Below are 25,987 nucleotides of genomic sequence, written 5' to 3'. Positions count from 1 at the left end.
GGGCTAGTTTCCCTGACTTGTTAACACAAAATGGTCACTGGGGGTTCACTTCTTATGGGGTTGCTTTCTCCCATGGTCCTCCAACAGAAGAGAGTGCTTCCTTTGCTGTGGTAATTGGACATGCTGCTGAGGTCCTGAACTACAACTGCTCTCTGTTGAAGTTAAGACAAACATTCTTACTGAAGTCCTGCAACCCGGACCTGCTTCCACTGAGGCCTTACTCCCATTCACAAAGCCGTAAGTGACACTCTGGGCACTTGGTCTGAGCCTTGCTTTTGTCTGCCAGTGAACAGGAAGTTGACCAGAAAGGCGCCACAGACCAACCCTGATTTCCTGAGCATCGTGCTATTCCTGAGAGTTTGGTTGTGAATGTTCTCTTCTGCTATAATTCTGTTTGGCCATCCCAGCCAAGAGGTAGGTCAACACAATTTGTCTACTTGGCGGCTATACAAGCACCCTCAAGGACATGTCCAATGAAATCTTGCTAGCGGTCTTAGAAGAGATTTAGGGCCTCCTTAGCTCAAAATATTCAAGATGTCTAGGTTACAATCAAATATGTTATTTATGCTGACCTTTTGAATATTTGGGGTGAGCGGTAGGTACTAATGTGGTGCTCCATTGCCATTTGTAAATGTGATCTGTGGACTTTTCATATGATGTACTTGCATCCCTTATGGATATGCTTTTTAATGGAGCCCGCCTTTTTGGTGAAAAAGCTAAAAAGTCAGGCCACAGCGCATTCATTGGCCACTAGACTTCTGTCAGGTAGGTGCTTCATCAGTTCCTTCCATTTCAACGCTCCGCCAGATGATTGTTACAGACAGTACCATTACCACCCCCCCTATTCACATTGCTTTCACCCTAATTCTTTTGTGGTCCGAGATCAGGCAGGCAAGGTGGAGGTTACTAGGGGCCAAGATCTTCGCAATCCCCCTCCTGGAGGCATCAGCATGCAGGCCACTTTAATTTGCCCTGAGTGAAGGTTCCTTAGCAGTGGCAAGATCCAACATTTTCTCCATGGGTGGCAATCCATCACATCTGACAGATAGGTTCTTCAGATCATATAGCAGGGCTACGCCCTTCTACTCCTTTCCAACTCGCCGCAGCTTCCTCACACATCAGAGCAGCTTTAAGTGGAGCACCTATCCATCTTAATGCAAGAGGTGCAAACTCTACTATCTCGAGGGACTTTTGACAGGCTTGGATAAGGAGTATCTTCTGTCACAGCAGCAGGCAGGGTTCCTCACCCGAACCTGTGCATACTCCACCTCTATGTGTGACGATTGAGCAGCGGCAATTGACAGCATTTAATTTGCCAGCTGAAGCTGTGCATGTCATCCTGGCTGCCATGCGCCCTCACACAAAATATATTTAAGTCCAGAGCTAGGACAGATTTGTGACCTAGTGCGTGACCTAGTGTGAAGTCCTTAAGACAGACCTTTTGCAATCCACGCTGTCAAATATGTTGTTATTTTTTGTGTTATGTATTGACTCTTTCTGCATTTATGGACCAACTTCCCTTGTTAAAATAAGCTGTTGTGATGCAAGTTAATAAATGTTTAACATATCTTTCCATCCCAACGCGGGTGAGATGACACCGTGGGACTTAATTTGGTCCTGACATTTCTCATTTCTACCCCATTCAAGCCAATGCAGAGCTGCTTGTGGTATCGTCTGATAATAAAGACTGTCTTCATCGTTGCAATCACTTCTACTCGTTGCATGAGTGAGATCCAGGCTCTCCCAGCCCAACCGTCCTACACCACCTCTTTTCCAGATAAACTGGTGCTGAGGACCAGGACGGTCTTCTTGTCAAAAGTCGTTTTTCCTTTTCATGTTGAGCAATCCATTGTTCTCTCAACGATCTTTTTCCCATTTTCCCCTCGAAAGAGGAGGAGAGACTCCATTGGCTGGACCCCAAAGATCTGTAAGCTTTTACATTGATCGCAACAAACACCATTTGGTGGAAGATCAGTTCTTTGGGGTTTTCTGATGCAAAGAAAGGTAAGGCAGTGTGGAAAAGGACTTTGTAAGGGTGGATAATCGTTTACATTATGATCTGCTATACCCTGGCTCAAAAGCAGCCTTTGGAAGATTCGAGGACCCATTCCACCGGGGCCAAGGCTACCCTATATCGTTGGCTCACAAAGTGCCTTTCCTTGACATGTGTCAGGCCACAACTTTGTGTCAGTGCACACATTCACAAAGCACTGCTGCCTTGACAGCTACCTCTGACGGAAAGGGCATTTTTCTTTGGTCCTGCAGGACTTTTTGTTTGAGCTCACTTTACAGACCCATCATTTGGGAGGTACTGCTATAGTGTCTTTTCCAAATGTGAGGAATCTGAGGATCTTTGTGTTTGTGGATGTGGAAATAGTAGAGCAAGAAAGTGACATCAGCATACAGGGTTGGCGCTTGTATGTATGCTTATATTAGCGGGCCAAACAAGGCCAACGCAAAGTCACACAATGTCACCTACTGATGCACTGCTATGAAAAACCACCGGATCTAGTATGATGCCTGGGGTACTATTCTAAAGGTGAGCAATCTGAGGTTGGATAGACTATCCCCCTGAAAGAATGTTACTACTAAAGGTAAGTAACCTGTTATACTATTTTGCCCCTGAACCAGCAGCACAACTTTGGAATTGATTGGGTTGTAAATTTCTGTCGCTAATTAGAGCTAGTCAGCCTTGCTCCTGGGGTGTGGGAATGGAGGGTGGCCTGGGCTCCTCCCCCTTGAAATCGTTTGAACAAAACTATGCCAATATATGCATTTTACAGTACAGTTTTTACATAATTGGCTAAAAAATCCAGTTCCACGAGGCATATCATTTTACATGATTTTTGCATGGAATTTCATTACATGTTTTCCTTCTGCCTGTATTGAGCACATTAGCAATACGTTATGATTGAGAATCTACTTGAAAAGGGAGTGGTGGAAGAATGATTAGACATCTTACACCAGTCTTGCAAGCTCAAACATTGTGAAAAAATCATTCACATCTTTATCAATTTAGACGATCCCCTATAAGTCCATAAATATGAGCCTTAGCAGAAAGTGCCCATTTGGTGCAAGGAAGCTTGATCAGCAGTAATTCTTCTGAATTCAGAATGAATTTTATCAAGTTTAAATATATTACAGAAATGCAGGTTTTTAGCCCTAAACTCCACCCTGTCATTTTCAGATAATACACACTTTTTTAGCATCAGTTACAAACATTGTATTTTGGATATTTGAGCTCAATTGCCCCGAGCAAAAGCTTATCATTTTTAGGAAAAAATATTACTCATTACGCTACCACCACACATTGACTGATTCTGCCTTTCATGAATTACATTGATTTTCTCTATCATTAAGCCAAAGCCAACATTATGCTATGGATAAGCATAATTAAGACAAGAAAACCCTAGATATGTCAAAGATTGCAACCATTGTATATACTGAGGGTAACCACAGGTGTGTGAGAAATGTACCCCATATTTCAAACGTGTGCACCCTATTGCCTGAGATAACCACTGTGGGGGCAAAAAATTCCTTAATATGTCAGGAAAGCTACACTGATGTCGAGAAGGCCCAACATTTGTCAGAGATGATTTCCTTCGTGCCAGGGCTAACACTGAGTCTAAGATTGTGCATGATATGAATACGAAGGACACGGCTGACATTGCCATAGGTAGGTGAACATATTTAATTTATGCCTACAGTATGCCAAGGATGGCCCCCTTTATTCCAGAGCCCCCATCATGCTAGGAATAGCAACCTCTGTGCCAGCAGTTCTCCCCGTATGTCAAGTATGCACACAACATGTAAAACATGTGCACCGTTAAGCCCTAGCCTCATAATAGCCCACGTTGTGCCACAAATGCCCACAGTCTCGGATGTGCATTGTTATGTCTTTTTTGTGGTAGAGAGTACAATTGGAGTAGGCACAAGGCTAGTTTGCTCCTTCAATAGAGTGGTACAGTGAGCAAAAATGCTATGGTCTGGAATGGGACGAAGAGTAGCTGAGATTAATTCAGGAAGCGCACCACTACACTAGAGCCACATAATGTCAGTTTACAGTGTTGGTTATGGTAAGAACACCAACATTACAAGGGTGTCACATTATGCCTTATTTTCCAAGCATTCTTCTTCTTCTTCAGTCAAAGTCAACCTTGATGCCCTACATTAACAGTTAAGACTGACAACCTCAGCCAATTAGCAGAGCAAAGTGGGATCTAGGTCTTTGCTTGAATAATCATTGGTGTCTTACCCTGCCCCTTGTGACTGTAGAGCAGCAGTGTGTTTTTTTTTCTTTTCCATACACTCTACATGTGGAAAAAGTACTGTAGCTTAACTCTCTCCCACCACTTATCAGAGGCAGATATAAGCTAAATTGATGGCACCCAGTTTAACTAATATCACAATGACTGGCAGTTGGAACTAGTTGTCTTCTTAGCATCTAGTATCTGACCTCAGTTTGGACCCAGCCATATGCAAATCAGTCTTTACTCTGTGCCTCATGTGAAAAGTCCACCCCGAAATGCCAGGCCAGGTCTTCCCTGAACCTGAACATAGACATCCTACGACCGGTTTCACCTTAGTAGGGGCTCTTCAGCCAGGTATATCTTGATTCAAGTGGCACAGATACCCCTTTCACTCAGTTCAGAGTGGACTGTTCCCATTAGGAGCAGAGTCAAGGCTGATTTGCATATGGCTGGGACCAAACTGAGGTGACGTGGTGGGTGACAAGCAGTGGATTGGGATGCAGCATTGAACACTTGCCTGTGGCTGAGATTAATTCAAGCATTCTGTCCCTCATTTTGTTTTTTGATGATCAAGAGGGTGGAGCTCAACAAGAGAACTTTCACATCCTCAATTCTTAGACACCCCCCCCCTATCTTCGTTAGTCATAAAACGTTTTCTAGATTTTTCAAGTGTACTAACTGTGGCTGTTTTTTTATTTTTGGCCTTGTCTCTTTTCAGTTGGTAGTGGTTGCAGTCATAGGTGAAAACTCTTGGTAGTTTGATGCTTTTCAAGATGATTTAGCTAAGGATTACCATTTTGACAACTTCACATCAGCATCATGCTTTAAAAAGGACGATGACCATATAATTCAGCTTTCTTAAAATTCCCTCAATCTGAAAATTGCAGATAAAATATTCTGGAGGGAAACAAATGTAGTCACTATGTAATAATATCCTACTCTGTATAAAATAAATAGTTAATGAGCTAAAATGTCAGGCAGTTGCTGTAAAACCAAAGTGTTATAGCACATTAAATAAACTCTTTTAATACATAAAGTAAGCTTTATGATTTTGGACTACTGAGATATGCAGACCTTCTGGAATTCAAACCTTTAGAGTTGCACACAGCTTGGATCAGTAGTTACTGTAACCCTGTAACACATGATAACGACATAAATGTCCTTGTGATCTTTCTCTTTGTCCAGTATCAGGAATCATGCCTAACAAAAGGTTAAATAACCATTGGTTCCACTTCAGAGCACCCACGTACTGAAAAGTCTTAGGAATTTCAACTAATTAGCGTTTGTAATGACATCTGAGGAGTTTTAGCTATCAGTGACCACAAAGGAGACACCAGTAAAATGAAACCAAAACAGAGTAAATATCAAACGAATAAAATAATACTCACCACAACACTAACATAGACTCCTAGCCTACAGACATAGGGTAGGAGAGCTCGGATATATTCAAAGCAACATTCTCTGTCTGCGAAATGGTCTGTTGGAGAGTCTCCACCCATCCCTCTATTATATGTGCACACTGACATCAGTTTGTTTCTTTCTGCACCTTCAGATGTGTATCCAAGGCTTTTTTTCCGGTTTAGTTAGCCTTCCACCTATTCTAAAAAAAAATGCAGTGTGCTAGGTAATGATTTCTTCTCCTATAACAGCAGCTTCTAAACCATGGCGTGACTATACAAAACAAATGTCTGTCACCAAGCTGCATGAGGTGTGTCTGTGATATCTTGACTCGGGCCATGACCCAAAGTAGTGCGATAAATGCATTTCATGCACCGAAAGGCTACCCGGGACCGAGAATCAAAGCTCCATGCCACAACGTACAAGAAGTCAAGACCCTCATCCTGCCCCTCTGTATCCAAGGAGTAAGCGTGAGGGCATCATGATGTGAATCTGTCCCCCTCTAGGTCCCCTGTCTCATAGCCGATTATCCAAATGATCGCAATGTGCTCCAGGTTCCTCTGGCCATTGGTGACCCAGCAGCAGGTTGAAGCCTTCAAGGAGGCCATGCTATAGATTTCTGGTGCTATACAGGCCCCCTGGTTTGCCTTTGGGGCCCTAGGGACATCAAGGTTTTCTTGTTGGGTTGCCACTGGCAGATCTGTCGTCTGCGCCGTCTAAACCCTTGGCACCCACTTAAAGGAGCATACTGATTCTGGTGTAGGTTTTTTTTCATTCCTGCTCCAAGATATGTGCCGGTTCCTTCTAGCTTGATGCCGATACTAACATCACCAGTGATGGAAAAGGATCCGGTGCTGATTCCAATGTCCCATCTCGAACCAACTTCAACCCGATCTTGGCTGATGCTGCACTATAAGATTACAAAAGGGCTATCAGTTGCCATACAGCTGGCTCTGACCCTCTGCCAAAGCAGACATGAGAGCGAGATTCCATTATCTTTTTGGCTCTGATTTTAAAAAAGTTACACCTCAGGATGGTAATGATGGTGGTGTGGAGTTTGCTAATTTTCACCCCCCTCCCATCCCACTACTCAGATGACATATTTGTTGTGGATTTACAAGAAACCTTTCAGCTCCGTACTTCCCCTGAGGCTGGAAGATCACTTGTTCACCAACTAAAGAGAGTGCTTCTTAAGCGGTAAAGCCCAGCAGAGGTCGAAGATTTACAGCTGCCTTCAGTTGAGACCAAAACAAACCTCCTTAAGGACATGCTGCAGCCTGGGCCAGCCAGGTCTGAGCCCTGGCTTTCATTTAACAAGACTTTCATTTATACCTTGATGGGCACTTGGTCAAAGCACTGTTTCTGCCCTACCTGTGAATAGGCAGGAGATCAGGCATAACAGGCGGTCTCCTGGCGGTCCTGATTTTCTTAGTAAATATACTAAACTGGAGAGGCTTGTGGTTCAGAGTTCAACCATTAAGGTAAATCCCAATTCAATACATGCCTTCTATGGAGGAGTCCAAGAGGATGAATGTGTTAGAAAACATATGTCCTCCAATGCCAGTCTGTCAATGTGATCAGTAAATGCTGTCTGTTTATTGCGTCGATTGACATGCCCTCCTGTACATGGCCAGCAAGATTTCTCTTCTGGTCCCGGACATTGGTTCTCTTTGGTTCAGACAATCCATGACTGACAAGACATGGCCTAATATGTGATTTGTACTGCCCTAGACACTACTAATTGCCGATGAGGGCAATTAGCACCAGTGCTGTACTATACAGACATGCAGGGATGCTTTCCACAGAATTCTACAGAAACGTAGCAGCGTCTCATCCCTCAGCATCCGAGCAAATTTTAGAGGAGCAACTGTCCATTCTCTTATGAAAGGTTTGAGTGGTACTCTCCTGTGGTGCTATCAAGAGGGTTCTCAGAAAGAGGAGAAAATTGTTATTCTTGCTATGTTTGTGGCATGTGTAGCTGTAGATACAAATGCTCTTCATACTCCTGCCATCTAGTGCTGGGCTCAGATGCGTACAACTTGTTTTTCCTCACAGAAGTCTTTCGAGTCACGATGTATAATGGCTCCTTCTCAGACTGGTAATGTGCATGGGTATCAACTCCATTGTTTTTTTCTGCCATCTGCATCAGGCATGCTTTGCCAGATTTCTGAGTTATTCCTGCATGGCACTTTGAGACTCTCGAGTTTTCCGTTCCTAATACCCTTCAAACAAGCCTTCGGTGCACCAGGTTCTTTGGTTTCTATTCCATTGTGGTCTTTCCTTTGGATCTGTATCTTCAGGTTTGTCGATGTACCACTCAGGGCTTCACCCCTTTTGGGCCTCTTTCATCCAGTCTCGCACTCCAGAATGAGAGTACCGTACTGGAAAAGACACCCTTTCACTACTGTCCACAGTGTCATTCCAAGTACTCCTAGGCAGATCAACATGCAGTTTTGCAACCTTTGCCCGTCACCGGGGATAATAAGGCCTCCTGCTCTGCTTGCCTTCGGCCCTAGAAAGACCATCCAGAACCATCATGATCGTGAACTTGCACAACGTGCCATGGAAAAACACAGAGACAACAATACCCCCACCATCTTTGAGGAAGATGCTGAATAGAAAGAAGGAGAGGTCGAACAGGTCGCATCTTGCAGCCCAGAATCTGATTCCTCCTTGTACTCCACGATTGATCACCCGTAGCACACGCCAGGCCTTTGTCAGATAATGACTAAAGGGAGTACTAGTTCACATGAAGCCACTCACTGACCCTCTGGGAGCTGGGCATCAAGACCACAATTGAGGACCCAGCCTTCCAGGCATACTCCCTTCCAGCCATGGCTGACACTAATCTAAGGCTTCACAGCCAATTTTGACTCCAGACACCAGCACAGAGCAAGACGCTCAAGACCTGGCCCGCCTCAACGCCAACAGTTTTATCGATTTACCTCTGGGAGCTTGACACCAGCTCCGACGGGCACCTCGGAGCCAAGACAACAGTCGGTGTCAAAAACATCGACGAAGCCTTCTGTGCCCAGTAAGCTATCCACAGCAGACTTCACTTACTGAGAGCTGCCAATACTTCAACATCTTCAGGTGGAGCTGGACTCTCAACAGCGAAGACAGGGACAATTACTTCAAAGCCTCCTCCACATGTTCAGGAGACTCTCCCTCGTAAGAGGAAGTTGACATTTGAGGAGCAACTAGCATTGGAATCCCCTCCACCTTCAAAGCTCAAAAAACATCAAGATGACCACTAGTGCATTGCCCCCAAGGCCTTCTCTCCCATCTCTTCCTCGTCTTCCTCCTCATCTTTCTCCTCCTCCATCTCTACTATCTCCACCTCTTCCTCCCTCCCACCACCACAAGGTCCCCGCCTCCTTCCCTAGAAGGCTCTACAGATTCCTTCTATGGGGAGGCGACTCTTCAGCCCTTAGGGCCAGTGTACGACCTAGTAAATTGCGCCTCACAAATTGCGACTCTTTTGCGAGTCACAGTTTGCGAGGCACAATTTACTATGTACAACAGTGTTTTTCTCACTGTTAACGATTCCCAATGGGGTTGCAAATTGAAAGGCTCATGAATATTAATGAGCCTCTCGCAATTTGCGACCCCATCGGGAATGGCAAGCCCTCCCCAATATGGTGGCCTGCTGGGCTCAGCAGACCACCATGTCTGGGACTGCTTTTAAATAAAGCTGTTTTTTTAAAGGCACCCCGTATTCCTTAACCACATGGCTGCTAGGCGTTTTCCCGTCCTGTGCTGCAGGATGAAAATTACCATTATTCATGACGAGCTGGCCTTGTCATCCGCGCACGGCAGGTAAGCGCCATGACGAGCCCAGCTCGTCATTAGCCTCGAAGGGGTTAAAGGAAAACAGGTAGCATTTGGAGAAAAAAAAATACAATTGACGTTTTTGTTTAATTTTTAAGGGCAGGTATTGGTCCCTGGGACCACTGCCTGCCCTTAAAAAATATTTTCCCCAGCGTTTATAAGCGTTTGCAGCATTTTCAAAGGGGAAGGGGGACTCCTTTACCACCCTCTTGAAGAGGGCGATAATTTGAGTGAGCTTTCCGACATTTGTTCTTAGGGTGGCAGTCGCTATTAGGAAGGGAACACCCCTTCCTAATAGCGAGTCACAAAACCCTATTTTGCGATTCGCACAAAATTGCGACTCGCAAAATAGGGTTTGTACATACCCCATGCCATTTTTGCATGTGCAAACAGGTTCGCAAACCTGTTTGCGCATGCAAAAATTGTCATATATCTGGCCCTTAGTTTCTTATGCTGCTCCCTATGACCCATGGGATGATGATGTGGTTGTCCCTCCAGGTGACAACACCAACATTCACCCTGCCAAACCTTCCCTCCTGACGTAACCACCTCTTACCAAGAGGTAATCCACAGGGCAGCCACCTTTCACTTGGTGAACCTACTCACCATTCCGGAAGAGTAGGACTTCTTGGTGGAAACGTTCTCCCACTGGTGCCACCCTATGTTTTGGGGACTGCTTAACCCTATGTAAGAGATCTTTAAGGATCAAATATGATAGAGACTACTAGTTGGAGATTCCTTACCTTAGAATTATCCCAGGTGTCAGACTGGATCCAGAAATGTTTTCATGAGGAGTACCCCTGTACGTTGGTAGGTGACGTCGACCAACTCTGCATGGCCTTGTCCACACCGGATGTGACGTGGGCGGTGCCTATATAGGCACCACCATGATGCGCTGACATCAGTTCTTTTCTTTCTGCGCCAGTTAGTGCAGATCCGGAGAGAATTACCCCTTCAGTCTTTTTGACTAAAAAAAGCTTTTACAAAACATCGATGAAGCATAGAGTTCTTCTCTTAGTGTGGCAGGGATGTCCATTAGAAACACCAGCTTCAAGCCCTGGGGCACCTGTGATCGAAAGATGTTGATGGCAGACCTGCACCTTGTATTCCTTTGGTGCTTGGAACGTGACCACGGTGTGCAGGCTTGTGCTGATTGCTGAGCAATGCACCCAAGGCTTTGAGGAAGTGAGCAGTCAAGTTCCTTGCTGCCTGACCAGCGACGCAGCAATGCCTTCGATCCTGCTCAAGAGGAAGGTTCCGGGATCAGTTGCGACTCCACATTTCTCGTGGCACTCTAAGTCGCCAGGTCACTTGGGTAAGTCCCACAAAATGAAAAAAAGTAAGAAGTCAAAGAGGCCTTCAATGTCACCTTGGCCAATGTGGGAGCATCGGCATTTGAGGCCTGACTCTGCATTGGAGCCAGCGCCTGGGTCAGCTTTGCACTTCCCTTAGTTTCTGGGAGCTGACCCTGATTCCAATGGTGGCTGTGCCCCCTCCCTTCGGTGCCGTCCCCATTCTGATCTCCTACTCCAACACAAAGCCGGAGGGACTTCGTCCGATGCCGACTCTGGCACTCACTCGAGCCATGCCTTCCAGGCTGGAGCATAATCCCTATTCCTATGGTCTAGGACGTGGGGAGGATTGAAAGGGGTAGCTGAATCCTGAGGAATACCAGCCCTTAGATTCACAGATGGACTGTTGTGAGGACTTGGTGCAGGCTAGTGAACTGGACACTCATCTGGATACTTGCATACTTTCTCCCCCTACTGTGGCTACGGAAAAGGGAGACTCCTTTGTACTGGTGGTGAGAAGGACAGCCGAGGTCCTTGACCTTAGCCTATCTTCAGTGGCAGTCAAGCTGAACGTCTTGATGGAGGGGCTTCAGCTTTCCGTAACCCTCTCAAAACAGCTTCTCCCTTTTAATGAAGCCCTTACTGACTTCCTACTTGGGACCCGGTTTAACCCCAGCACAAGGGCTCCTGTGAAGAGGATGATTGACCACCACCACTGCCCCAGGAGACCCCAATTTCCTCACACATCACCCTAGCCCATAGAACTTGGTGGTCCAAGCCTCTTCCTCCCATATAAATCCTGGCATATTCCCTCCCGCCCCAACAGATAGAGAATGCAAGATGCTGGACACCTTCGGGAAGAAGATGGTTTTTCCACCAGCCTTGCACTGCGGACCGTGAACACCACGTACATTTGCGTTGTTACTCCCATGCTCTATGGGACTCTGATTCGCAGGTGCAGCCAGAGGTTCTGGGGGAGACCTGGACCATACATTCCCAAGCTGTGGCTAATGGGAGGGATGCAGCTAAGTACACATTATGGACTGCATACCAATGACTCGCTGGACAGAGCGGTTTCATCTAAGTGGCCTTACAGCGCTACGCCAGGCTGAGGACTGTTGGCTTTTCAAGAGATGTCCTAGTGTCACCTATAGACATGATCTTTGAGTGCCCTGTTTCTTCAGAGACAATGTCTCACTTAACACTACAAAAAACAAACTCACAGTAAAGGCTCCACCCTCAATGCAATCCTCTCCAACCACAATGGCATATTCCTCCACTCCATTGTTCCCCTTGACTGGGCCGACCGTCACCTAATTCTCTTCGACTTCAGCCAGCTCAAGCGGCCCAACCAAACCCACTGTCTGAAACACTGGGCGAGGAACATACACAAAATCCAGCAACCAGGGCTACAATCTTTAACAGCACTCAAATTCTCCTCCCTCCTGAACTTGCCACCACCGATGACCTCACCTCCAACTTTAACACAAAAAATACTGGAATCCATGACACCATCATCCTCTTAAAACTCAAAAGATTAAGTAGCATCCCCTCCTGATCCTGGTTTAACACAGACTTGAACAAGGAAAGGAAACTCAGACTGATTAAAAGGAACTGGGGAAAACAACCCTCACTAGCTCATTTCTCTCTCATTGGAGCGGAGCTTAAAAATACTAAAAACACATCTACAAAGAAAAATCCTCTTTCTTCCATATCCAGCTGAACCTGTCCAGAAAACGGCCCAAGTACCTCTTCAATATCATCAGACACCAAACCTCCTCGATCCCTCAACAGCCTACTGATAATCCTCCAAGCATTGTGAAGAGTTTGCTAAATTTTTCTTAGACAAATTAACAAACATTGAACTCTTGCAAAACCCTCTCACCCGCTCTCCTCCTACTAAAGCCAACCCCCTCTCAAAGATGTCCCCCAGTCCTCCAAACCCACCCCACAGGAAACCAGAACACCAGCACCAATCACTTACATCTTAAAAAACAAGGCAACATGGTCCAAGTTGGAAACCATAGCTGAAAAGGAAGTCCTTAAATACTATCATGCTTTAAGCCGACCTCCCACCTTTCTGACCCTCTCCCCTCCTTATTTAAAAAAAATCTCAGACACATCATCTCGCAAACTTGGACAAAAATCATCTACTTCTCCCTATCCAGCTGCTCCATGCCACCTTATCTTAAACGCAGGCAAATCAACTCTCCTTAAAAAGCCAGACGCCTATCTCAATGACCTCACCTACAGACCTATAACCAACACCCCGATCCTTGCCAAAACTATGGAAGAATTTGTGCTCTCCCAGCTAAACAACCACATTGAAAAATATTATCTACAGAACACCTTCCAATCTGGTTTCTGGAAAGGCTGCAGTACAGAGACCTCAATCCAGAACATCACTGACTCCTGCCTCCTAATCCTCCTGGACTTCTCATCGGTCTTTAACACCCTCAACCACAACTCTCTTTTAAACACCTTCGTACAACGTGTTGGCATCATCAGTACTGTCCTACAATGGTTTGCTTCATACCTGAATGAAAGATCCCTCCTAATCAAAATAAATAATTCTGTATCATTAGCAGCACTATTCAAGGAAGGAGTTCCCCAAGACTCAATCCTATCCCTGTCTTGTTAAACCCCTACATAGGACCACTCACTTGGATCCTAAAACAAGCCAAGACTGCCTACCATCTTTACACTGATGACACCCAAATCTACATCAAAATCTTGTCACCTAAAGACATCCATTCCCTAAGTAACATGCTCTCCCTGATACAAACCTGGCTGACCAACCACAAACTAAAGCTCAACCCTAGCAAAACTGAGCTTCTCATTCGGCCAAATACCAGCTCACTCCCTATTCATAACTGGGTCTACAATTTAACAGCACTAAACTGCAAAGTATCCACCTCGAATTCAGTCAGATTTCTTGGAATCGCTCTCGACGAGAACCTGAACATAAAAGACCACATCAAGGTCTCAGCAAGAATTACCTTCTGCACGCTAAAACACCTAAAAAATTAAACCATTCATTACCCTTGTAGATCTGAAGACCGTAACACAATCCTTAGTCCTCTTCAAACTGGACTATGGCAACGCAAGTCACCAGCACCGCCTACCAATGACGTCCACCCTCAACTCAGTGGCCAGACTTTTCTCTAGAGAAGAGCATTATGACCACATCACTTCCACACTTTAAAAAACTCAGTTGGCTACCAGTTGAAGCGAGAAGTATGTTAAAAACAGCTTGCATAGCCCACAATGCCTTCTACTCAGGACAGCCATCCTACCTCGCCTTCAAACTCTCAAAAGCATGCCAAAAGAGACCCCCACAAAAGCCTAAACACGCTTTTCCTGATTCCACCCAAGAAAAAGACTAATAAATGTCTCGCTCGCTCCTTCTCCAGAAGCGCTCTCAGAATTTGGAACACTCTTCAATAGAACTATGGGACAACCAATCCTACCTGCACTTCAGGAAATATCTCAAATTATCTCTCCTCAACAAATACCTAAATCCCCCTCTTACATCAAATGTTCCTGCCAAGCTAGTCATCCTGGCTTAGTAACAAACTTTACCACCCCAGCCTCCGTAGCTATGCCCCATGCCGCAGTCTCCTTTAACTACCTCAGAACTGCATTGACAATCCTCTCCTTCCCCTATTGTATATTTCGTCCCTGTTGTATATTGAGTTTTACCGTATGCTTCCTACCTTTGTTATATCTCCCATATGCACCCTATTGTTTTATATCTCCTGTTATCGCTGTTCATGCATCCCTAGTAAAGGGCTCCGATACCTTCTGGCCTAGTTCACAATATATAACACTCTTAATAAATAAACAAGTAAAGGTGGATTTATCGCTGGAGCACTTTAAGGACAGCAGTGCTACAGCCAGGTCCTTTTGCCTTTCCATGGCCCTCACCACCCCTAATCCGCCTCCAGCCATGCAGGATACGCCATCACCTGCCCCACTGGAGATCTATAACATCAGACTGATGGATTCAGCAGATTGTCCGGAGAGGCTACACCCTCCCCTTCGCCCATGTCACCTGCTTGCCACAGGCTTTTGAACGATCATCTTTCCTTGCAGGCATGAAGTGACGGCTCTCTTGGCCAAGGGATCCAGAGAGGGCGCTGACTCCAGAAGTAGGTTGTGGTTTCAATTCAAGCTACTTTTTGGTGCCCAAGAAGGATGGAGGCCTTTGTCTTGTCTTAGACCTGCACCCTCTTAATTTCCTTCTCAAGAAGTAGAAATTCAAAATGCTCATGCTCGCTCAAGTCTTTACTGCCCTGGACCCGGGAGTCCGGATTGTAGCGTTTGTTAGAAATGGTATGTACCTAAGCCAGGCAGAACCCACCGCTCTAGTCAGAGTAAGGGACTTACACACTCAAAATAACCCCTGCTCACCCACTTAGTAGCTTGGCAGAGCAGTCAAGCTTATCCCAAAGGCACTATGTAAAGCATGTGCGCAGCACACACACACACAGACACCACTGACACAATAAATACACCACAAAAGAGACTCCACACCAGGTTATATAAAAATATCACGTATATTGTATATAAAAACATAGACCACAATCACATAAACCATAAATCGCCTTTCCACTAGGCACTTGTCATAACATCATAGGTAGTGCAATAAAGTAAGTACTAATAGATTGCACACATAATGAAAACATTATATAAGGCAACATTCCTGTGCATATTATATCATCTTAATATACATCATTACAAAAATGCAGTAGTTAGATGCAGAGCATAAATAAGACATACATAAGTCACCAAATATCACCATGAACGTATAGGGTGCAGATTACCTGCACTCCTACAACACTTTATGCAGTAATTCCATCATGTTCACACTCCAACTATTTTCCGGGACGATCAGGACTCCAGCAGGGATCTGTTCTGTGAATTCACAGAAGTGCCCCACTGCACAAATGTCCCCAGGTATGAAACCAACAAGATGGAAGAGGGTAGGCAAATACTGCAGAGTTCTGCAGAGAGACCTTGCTGGGTCCCCTGTTTGCAGGATAGTCAAAAACAGCTGCCTCAGAGTGGTACTGCAGCTTTTAAACACACAAGGTAGCCTCTTGTTATGGACCAGCCTGTGCTGCCCGAGAAGTGCGGCCAACTCCCCCGAGAACAAGAGCGTTCCTCGCACCCTTGGGGGACCCACTCTGTTTTTACTAGGGGCCCTCTGGAACAGAATGCGGCAACAACATAACTCCTTCCCCGAAACCCAAAGATCGGGATCTTGGACAGGCCTCGAACACAGGGCCCACGCTGAGGAGAGATTCTCCAATTCAGGCAGGGCTGGGACACAGCGCTATCCTACCCGCTAAGCAGTTCCTTGGCCCTGAAGATTTATGGGGGATGCAACTCTGGGCCGGGTCACCTCCAGGAGGCTGTGCTTCCTAGTTCCTGTGGTGACCGTCTAGGCAGAGCCTGCCCTGCCGGTGCAGCCAGCCTTCGCTGGGAACAAGTAGCAGTGCTTCACCACGCACTGGTTTTATTTTTTAGGAATCTCCTCAGCTTGGAATGAAAAATAAATAAAGCGCTCCATGCGCACTTTGATAAAACAGAATAAAAGCGCTCACCATGCACTTTCTTAGTCCAAAGGGGAAGAACAGTCCAGTCCTCCGCCTGCCCCAGACAGGAGCAGCAACTGCAGGCCAACCCACCCCTTGCACCATATTAGGATAGCACTCCACTCACAGCTCTTCAGCTCTCCTTCCAGGCAGATTGCAATGGGATCCAGCAAGCATCTTTCCAGAAGTCTTCAATTTCCCTGAGACTTCCAACAAGAGGCAAGCATGCACATGCCCTTGGCGATTCTTCTCAAGCAGGATACCACAGGAGGGCAAAAAGAGTCAGTCCTTTTCTTCTGCCACAGACAAAAGCAGCAACTGCAAGCTAACCCACCCGTCACACAAAAAAGGCAGCGCTCCTCACACAGATCTTCAGCTCCTCCGCTTGGCAGGGTCCTCTTGTTTCTAGAAGTAATCTTCAATCCTGGGGTTTTAGGTCTCATACTTATACCCCATTTTCCCATTGTTGTCTTTGCTTCAGAGTCTCTGAGCTTAGTACACACCAGTTCTGTCCTCCCTAGTCCAGCTTGACCACAGGGGGTAGAGGCAGCATTGTGCAAAGGAGACACAAACTATTCAGGTGCTAGTAAAACTCCTCCCACCACTCTAAATGTAGACCAGGTCTATTCAGCCTAGCGATGAGTCACCCAAACAACCCCCCTTGTGACTGTCTAGAGTGAATGCACATACCCAGCTCCTGTCAGTGTGAAACCAGACGGTGAATACACACACAGGCAGAGGCACACAGAATGGTAAAGCAAGAAAACTCCCACTTTCTAAAAGTGGCCTTTTCAAACACACAATTCAAAAGCCACCTTTACTATATGGTGTGTTGTTAAATTCGGAGTTCAGAGAGCCCAAACTTCATTTCACAGTACAGCTCCAATTGTGGCCTATGGGACAGACAGCCTTTCAACAGTGAAAGACGAAATACACAGTATTTCACTATCAGTACATGTAAAACACACCAGCACATGTTCTACCTTTCACATACACTGTATCCTGCCGATGGGGTACCTTGCGTTTCCCTTAGGGCTGCCCTACTGTAAGAAAAGGGACGTTTTGGGCCTGGCATGTGGGTGCACGTGCCAGGTCAACATGTCAGTTTGAAACTGCGCGTGTAGACACTTCAGTGGCGGTCTGAGACACATTAACTGGCTTACTGATATGGGAGCACAACCAGTGCTGCAAGACCACTAGTAGCATGTGATTTACATGCCCTGGCGCACTCGGTACTCTTTACTAGGGACTAATCAGTAAATCAAATATGCCAATCATAGATAACCAGTCAGAATCATAATTTACACAGAGAGCATATGCACTTCAGAAAAGGCGGGCTTGCCCCAGGCTGCCGTCCCCCTCCTCCAGACTACGGCAGACCTCCTGTATTTTCTTGATTTCACTATCAACGTGCTAAAGTCACACCTGACTCCCTCTCAGACACTCCTCATCATCTGAGCTGTTCTAGACATGGTGCAGTTTCTAACCTATCCTCCCGAATGGCGAATCCAGTATATTCAGGCTATGATGGTGATGGTTCAGCCTCTGTCCTGGTTTTGGTGAGGCTGATGGGCCTCATGACCTCTTTCATGCTGCTTGAGATATATGCCTGCTGGCATATGTATCTGAATTTCCAGTGGGCGCAGCATCAGGGAAATCTTTTTGACATGGTCCAGATCACTGAGGGAACTGCAAAAGATCTGAAGTGGTGATTAGCGAACAGCGATTGGGTCAGCTGTAGAGCTGTCTCCCTTCCCCAACTAGATCTCACAGTGGCAACAGATGCGCCACTCTTGGGATTGAGTGGCCATCTGGGAGAGATGGGGATCAGAGGCCTCTGGTCTCTGGCGGAATCCGGACTCCGCATCAACCTTCTAGAGCTCCAGGTGATATGGCTGGCATTAAAAGTCTTTCTATCCTCCTTTCAAGGTAAGGCTAGTGCAGGTGTTCACGGACAACACCTCCACCATGTGGTACTGCAAAAAAAAGGGAGGAGGCTGCCTATTCTACCAGGGCCTAGGCTATTACCACTGCATTGACTCTAAGATAGCTGCACCTTAATCTCCTTATTCTATGAAGTGGTCTGTTTCTAACATCTAAAAAGCTTCCATGTTATTATTCAGCAAAATGGTACCAACACTTATTCACTCTCTGTATTTGAGGGTAGGAAAGGGGAAAAATAAAAACAGATGTTAGGAAGCTGGGGTAGTGCTTATAAGGAGCTCCGCTCTATCACTTCCGAAGCATTACAGAGCCAACGTGGAGCTACACAGCACCACCTATTGGCAAGCAGAAGCACTGCTGAAAAAAGTCCCCAGATTCAGCCTGGCACTTGAGGAGTATTTTAAGAGGAGCCATCTGCAGTTAGACAGAGTATCCAATAGAAAGAGAGTTACCAAAGGTAAGTAACTTGTTCGGTTTTTTAATAGTGACCCAAACGTTTGTCTGTTGTGGTTGTGTGAAAATCACCATATCAGTAGTGTGAGTAGAATTTCAGGCTTTCGCCTGACACATACGTTAGCCAGACCTTTTCTCCATAGATGTTCACAAAAGCCAATCGTATGAAAAGCATTTATGTATCTTTTTGTCTGTGTATTTTGACCTTAGCAACAGTCGCAGAAGTATCTGTCGCAGCTCAGCAGTCAAAAGCAAAGGCACGAGCAGTTGGAGGTTTCCAGCCAGATGGAGATCCAGCATCTGAACAGCCAGCTGCAAAGGGCCAATGACTCCATTCGTGTGAAGGACCTGGAGAAGGAGCGGATTAACGTGAGGCTGATGGAACTTTCTGAAGCCAATCACAGACTTAAGGAGGAGCAGCAGCGGGTGCAAGAGGAGCTGCAACACGCCCGCAAACATATAGAGGTGAGACATGGAAAACACTCAAACCCTCTACGTCCAAAGGGACAGTTCATATACTTTTTCCACTTGTGCCTGACCCTGTGGTTGACTGACATGGGACACAGCATAGCCAATACATAATACCAGTCTACAAATTACCTAAAGGCTTGACCATGCTTGTGAGTGCGAGGGGATTCGGCACAGAGAGAGACATTTTGAAAGTGGGGTTGTATGAGCATTGCTTCACACTTCTACAGACTCATAAATATACATTTACCATGATCGGTATGAGTACTGTAGCCAGTGGAGGTTATTATGTATTCTGCCACTTGCAGATTTGCTTTTTTTCTGCTATAAATGTAGGAATGTCAGCAGCAGAATACAAAGCGTAAAAAAAATTAGCTCTTCTCACCACAACTGGAGCAACCCTATAAACAAATCATTGTGATAGTCCTAAAGTCAACCTTTTCATGTTTTACATACTCTTAAGCCATACGTACTTGCTACTGTGGTGATTCTGGGTAAATAGTACTTATTGTGACTGTGGAACAGATCTTTTTTTGAAAACACAATGTTCACCAGCTTGTGTAGTCAGTAGTCCATTTCAGTAGTTTGCTCACAGAGTCTGAATCTACCATTGATCAGTCCTTAATGTATTTACAGGCGTGCTGTGAAGAGATTGACCATGATCATAGCAGCAATGGAGAATACATGCCCATCCTTATTTATAAAAAATATAATGAAATTATATAAAGTATAAATAGTTGACATAATATCATATCGCAGATGCACCTGGCCTTGTTTGCTAGTTGATATTTTTTTTCCCAACATACGCTTGCCAGCTACAATTGTGTGCAATTCTGCTTAATGATATTGCTAAGACTGCTCTGTTTCCTCTGCATTGGAGCCCCACAAGTGACAGTGGCGTGCTCGGAGATCTCTGGATTCATGAAGCCAGCCAGTCTCCAGTCTTTGATCTCAGAGCAGGATGTTGTGTTTTCTGCTGCGCCGCTTTGTCAGTGCTGGGGGGATGTTGTGAGCTCTGTTCAGAGACAGCCTGGGAGGGCGATGGGCAGAGTGTGAGAGAGTGGAAAGGAGTATGAATGTCAAACAAGGGGTTCTTCTTCTTGCACCTAGAAGACGTTCTATTGAAGAAGAAGGCATGGCTAGCCTTAAATCAATTTCTTTCCAAGAAGGTCATCTTCCCAGTGTCTTTTATCAGAAGTTCCAAATCAAAGATGGCGCCAGTCTTTGTCCTGTGATGTCGCGGCCTAGCTGGACCAAATATCACAAGATTATGTGTTGCAATGTATTTATTCTCTTTATTTTCTCCTCCCATTCATTGGCCAATTTGAAGTATTTTTGTCCCTGATTTTTGCTCTATGTTTCTGCACCTGGAGTCCCATTTGGATTCTCTTCTTCTGAAAATAATGCACTGGTCTTTTTCTCCATCCTAATCAAGGTAGTTTTGGTGCCTTGATAATCAGCACTTTCATCTTCCATCGTGTCTAATGAACAATCTAACTGGAAACTTTTAGGGAGACTCCTGACACCTTTCAAGCAAGGACAGTTTGGCAGTGTCACTACTGGGAAGAGTCCGGGATCAAGAAGGGAACTTGAGAGATACTTATAGCATTCAGTCCTAGACTTCGTCAATCTTTCCATGTTTTTTTCTGTTTTCATGCTTGACTTGAAGACTTTTCTGGTTACAGAACAGCTTTGCACTGAACATCAATATCAGTGTAATTTCCATCCGAGATATTCATGATATTATTCCTTTGAATATCAAATATTATTTAAAAAAATGTATTGTGTTTATTAGATTAGTGTGGCACAAAAACATTTAGAATCTTATTGAGAATTCCTCTTAAGATATGTAAAAAATGTAAGCTTTGCTCTCTCAGTTATCAAAGTATAGGTGCTTTGCTGCACCTTTTAAACATTTTAACACTGGAATTGCTGTTTCACAGGTTTTTAATTCAAATAAAAACTTAAATGCGCAGTCATTAAACATTTGAATTCCTCGGTCAAAGAAGCAGCTCATGTTGCTACGACCACATTTTACATTCCTGGTCCTCCATTTCACTTGTTTTACCTTAAGCGTTAGAAACTTTCTTTTCTTGATGAGCAGGCTTCTTATTTCAGGACTAACATTCATAATTTTGTGTTAAGCTACTCGCGTGGAAGGCAAGATGGGAACTAAGCAGAAATAACATCAAAGAAGTCACAATGGAGGAAACGGGAAATTTCTCCAAAAAAAGAACATTCATAATTTTATGAGGACTAAGCAGCACCAAAGACATTTTTCCCCTCTCAATGTATTTAAGGGTGTCAATAGTTCAATTATAAGTAGAGAGTTCAGCCTAATCTTAATTGCTGTATTGCACTGCATCAGGTTTGAAAGTTCACCACTTAACTCATATATTTCCATAAATTAATGGATTTCAAGGCCCATTTAACTCAACAAGATCATCTTAAATCCTGTTCTATATGTTCCCTGTAACAGTCACTTGCTTTTGAGAAAACACTGTCCCTACTTAACCCTGTGTACACATTTAAAAGAAGGGCTGAAGCCTTGGAAATAATTGAATTAATTCCTACTGCTAAAAAAGTTGTTTGAACTAATAGGCAAAGCTCTTTTTCAACATTTGCCTACTGATAGGGAAATATCATATTTGGACTAGAATGACATTAGGTAACCATATAGAGCAAAAGGTACACTTAGGCTATGATAAGGTGGAGCAGTGAGTGGCCACTAAATGCCATATTGCATTGTCATCGCTTTAGTCTCTGTTGTACAATGCTAAATAGCAAGGCGATACAATTTCCCATTATTAATGATGGAGAGTTGATAATATTTTTACTACTACAGAATCGCCATTTGTATGTAATAAGTATTTTACCAAAAACAGTCCCTGAGTTTTGTTATATTATTTAGTTTATGATCAAAGCAATACATTGGCAATTAGTCTAGCTGTATGAAGCGATTGATAGTTCTGTAGTGGAGGATGACAAGTTTGGCATGTAAGCACATCAACATGGCCAGGTAAAACATTTGGAAGCAATTTTCTTTATCAGTATGACATTTATAGTATTCCCGGTCAGTCATACAGCTATGGGTTCGAGGCATGTGGGCTGCTGAATTCATATCTGTGCATAGATCGCCGCCTAGTGTTGGGTCCGGATGATTGCACATTGTTGTCCTGGAAGAGTCTTCGAAGTATCACGAGATAGGTGGTTCCTCCCCTGGACTACAGTGCGCATGGGCATCGACTCCATCCTCAGATTGTTTTTTTCCGCCATTGGGTTCGGATGTCTTTGGGTTCCCTCTAGTCGGAATCGATAGAAAACTTTCTTGAGACCAAAAGGTCTTTAGTCTAATACGTCGGTATAGTCTTGCGTTCGGTCTTAGTTCTTCCAGCTCGGTTCCGAGCCGGATTCTCTACACCAGCGTGCTCTCGGCGCAGAAGGCCCAGTCGACGCTCCAGACCTATCGACCGTCCATCATGGACAGAAGTCCATTCAAGAGATGTCCTGTCTGCAACTCGAAGTATCCCCACATCGACGTCCACCCGGTGTGCAACAAGTGTCTGTCGCCGGACCACGATGAAGCCAAGTGTATGGCTTGTTCACGCTTCAGGTCCAAGAAGACGCTTAAGCTTCGACGAGCTGCGCGCCAGGAGGCCCAGCATGCTGCACCGGCGCCTGTGGACATCTTCGATGCAGGGGATGTTGAGGACGAATCTATCCAGGACGTTACTGAGTCGAACCCCGCGTCGGACGTCGACTACGACTACGTCGCGGATGCAGAGATGTTCGAGGCCGAAGAAGTCGTTGATGAGGTAGGAGACGACGACGAGGCCCTCGGGGCCATGGAGGATAGCTCGGATGAGGAGCTTCCTCAAACTGACTCTGGGGCCGTGCCAATTCATGAGGCTCAGGTCGAGGAATCGCCTTCGGGCCTTACCCAAGATCTCACTATGGGTTCTACGGCCCCGCCTTCGGGCTCGGCCACGGACATTGCTGCCGAGCCACTCCCTGGAAAAACGAAACCGAAAGTGAAACCTACGGTCTCGACTCCAGACACTGCGCAGGTGCCATTCTCGAAACCGAAAGTGCGCATCGCTTTGGTTGGCTCCAAGGCCTCGGAGCCCTCGGCGCCGAAGAAGCCGAAGGTGGCTGTCGAGCCGAAGGCTCAAGTCAAGGGCGTCGAGACGAAGTCTGCCGCGCCGAAGACTAAAGTAAAGATGGTCGAGCCGAGCGCGTTGGCGCCGAAGACGGTCGATGCCGGCAAAAGCCTCAGCGACCCGAAGAAGGCTATCGGCGATCCGAAGAAAGCTCTCGGTGACCCCAAGAAACGGCTGGATGACCCGAAGGTTCTCGCAACTCCGCGTCAGCAGGACAAGGCCAAGGGCACGGCGCCCCGAGAGTCGACTCCAGGTGTGGCCTCAAGGGATTCCATTGAACCGGCGCGCCCATCCGCCGCGTTCACCAAGAAGGTGACGGACTCCCTGCAGCGCATCAGGGACAGAACCGCGTCAGCCGGTCCGAAGGATCCTCCGCCTACCAAACCGGTGGAGAAACCACTGAAGGCGTCCACGCCCATCCATTTCACGTTGCCGCCAAAGACGGCGCCGAAGGCTTTCGCTCCTAAGGCAGTCGCCAGCGTGCCCGAGAAGGTCTCCTCGGCGCCGAAGTCGTCAGCGGTGGTCCCCGGCCCACATCCTCGACGACCTTCAGTGGAAGAGCATCAGGAACACTTCATCGATGCCGAAACGGGCAGGCTTTCCCTCCACAAGTGGAAAATCGCCCCTGGACGCCCAATGGAGTCTTACAAGATCCCTCTCAAGAAGAAGAAGGACTCTGCTTTCACTCCCGTTCTGGTGGAACCACTTTCCCCACAGACTGCTAATGTTTTGCCCACTTACTCTGATGTGGACGCTGGTGAGGGGGATGATGAGGATGAGTACAGTTATCCTGTCTATACAGACCCTGAGGATACCAACGAACCCTGGGCCGCTGGTGGTGACCCAGGGGATCCTCAATCAGGACAAGACCCTTAACTGTTTTCTGCAAAAACGTCCCCTACAGAAGACTCTGCAGCTTTCAATGCCCTCATTGAACGGGCAGCAAACAATCACAACGTCCAGCTCCATGCTGACCATGTGGATGCCGACTTCCTTTTTGATACCTTCTCAGTCTCAGAAAAAACTGTTAAGACTCTGCCTATGCTGAAAGGTGTTTTAAAGCATGCTGCTGAGATCTTTAAAGAACCTACCAGGGCGAGGGTGATAAACCCTAGGATTGACAAAAAGTACAAGTCGGCGCCTACTGATCCTACCTACATCAAAGGACAGTTGCCTCTAGACTCCCTTGTTGTCTTGAATGCCCGGAAGAGGGCTAATTCTCAGACTACGGGTGATGCTCCTCCCCCAGACAAAGAATCCAAGGTCTTTGAGGCCTCGGGGAAGAGGGTAGCAGCACAGGCAGCCAACATCTGGCGCATTTCTAACACACAAGCGCTTCTGGCGCGCTATGACAGGGCACACTACGACACACTGGAGACTCTGTTGCAGCACCTGCCTGATGAATACAAGGAGGGGGCTGAAATGCTGATTCAGGAAGGGAAGCTGATCTCTAATGCTTCAATTAAGTGCGCTCTGGACGCGGCTGATACCGCCGCCAGGGCTATAAACACTAGTGTTATGCTGCGGCGACATGCCTGGCTGAGAATCTCTGGATTTAAGCCAGAGATCCAAACCACCATCCTTAACCAAACAGTCAACCCAGATCACCTGTTTGGCCCGGAGGTTGACACCACCCTAGAGAAAATTAAAAAGGACACGGAGACTGCGAAATCCATGGGTGCCTTACAGTCCCAGCAGTTTCGGGGTGGGTCTTTTCGTCGCTCAAACACTAGAGGTGTTTCAAGGGGCCAGCTCTCCCAGTCCACGCAGTACTACAAGGGCAACACTCAGTCTACATACACCAACAAGAGTCGAGGTGGATATCGTGGCAACAGCGCCAAGGGCAGAGGTCGTGGAAACAACAGCTCCAGATCCTCTGCCACCAGCAAACAGTGACGCCTTGTCACTGCCCCCCGACCACACAACACCGGTCGGGGGGAGACTCCAGCAGTTCCTGCCGGTCTGGAAGTCCATCACCACAGACAGGTGGGTCAGGAAACTTATTCAATACGGTTATTGTCTGGAGTTAACATCCACTCCACCCAACATGCCCCCAAGAAACCGTCCTATGTCGGCCGAGCATTTGCACTTATTGCAGCAGGAAGTCACCGTTATGCTGCAAAAAGGAGCAATAGAGCTCGTGCCTATGCAAGAAAGAGGCACAGGGGTCTACTCCCTGTACTTCTTGATACCAAAGAAGGACGGGTCCCTCCGGCCCATCCTGGACCTCAGGCCACTCAACCATTACATCCTGTCGGAGCACTTCCATATGCTGACCCTGCAGCAAGTGCTCCCGTTGCTCAGTCAGGGGGATTTTCTCGCAACTTCAGACCTAAAGGATGCGTACTTTCACATTCCACTGCACCCTTCACACAGGAAATACCTCCGGTTCACCATCCAAAACCAGCACTACCAGTTCAAGGTTTTGCCTTTCGGTGTCACCACGGCACCCAGGGTGTTCACGAAGTGCCTGGCGACAGTGGCGGCGCATCTCAGGAGACGGAACATTCACGTCTACCCTTATCTGGACGACTGGCTCATCCAGGCAAAGTCAGCCCAGCGCCCAGCAGTGTGCCGCCCACATGTCCCAC

At 46.3% G+C, this 25,987-nt stretch overlaps 1 protein-coding gene across 1 annotated transcript in view; it reads left to right on the top strand.

Annotated features, from left to right (window-relative positions):
• Window positions 1-25,987, top strand: part of CEP63 (centrosomal protein 63) — a 361,269-nt gene that overhangs the window by 97,996 nt on the left and 237,286 nt on the right. The window contains exon 6 of the mRNA XM_086943933.1: window positions 18,979-19,233. Within this exon, the coding sequence (XP_086800059.1) occupies window positions 18,979-19,233 (255 nt within the window). The remainder of the gene's footprint in view (window positions 1-18,978; window positions 19,234-25,987) is intronic.

This window comes from Lissotriton vulgaris, chromosome 11 (genome assembly GCF_964263255.1).
Source record: "Lissotriton vulgaris chromosome 11, aLisVul1.2, whole genome shotgun sequence".
NCBI lineage: Eukaryota > Metazoa > Chordata > Amphibia > Caudata > Salamandridae > Lissotriton > Lissotriton vulgaris.
Note: the sequence above shows the minus strand (reverse complement) of the source record. Positions and strands in the feature narration are given on the sequence as shown.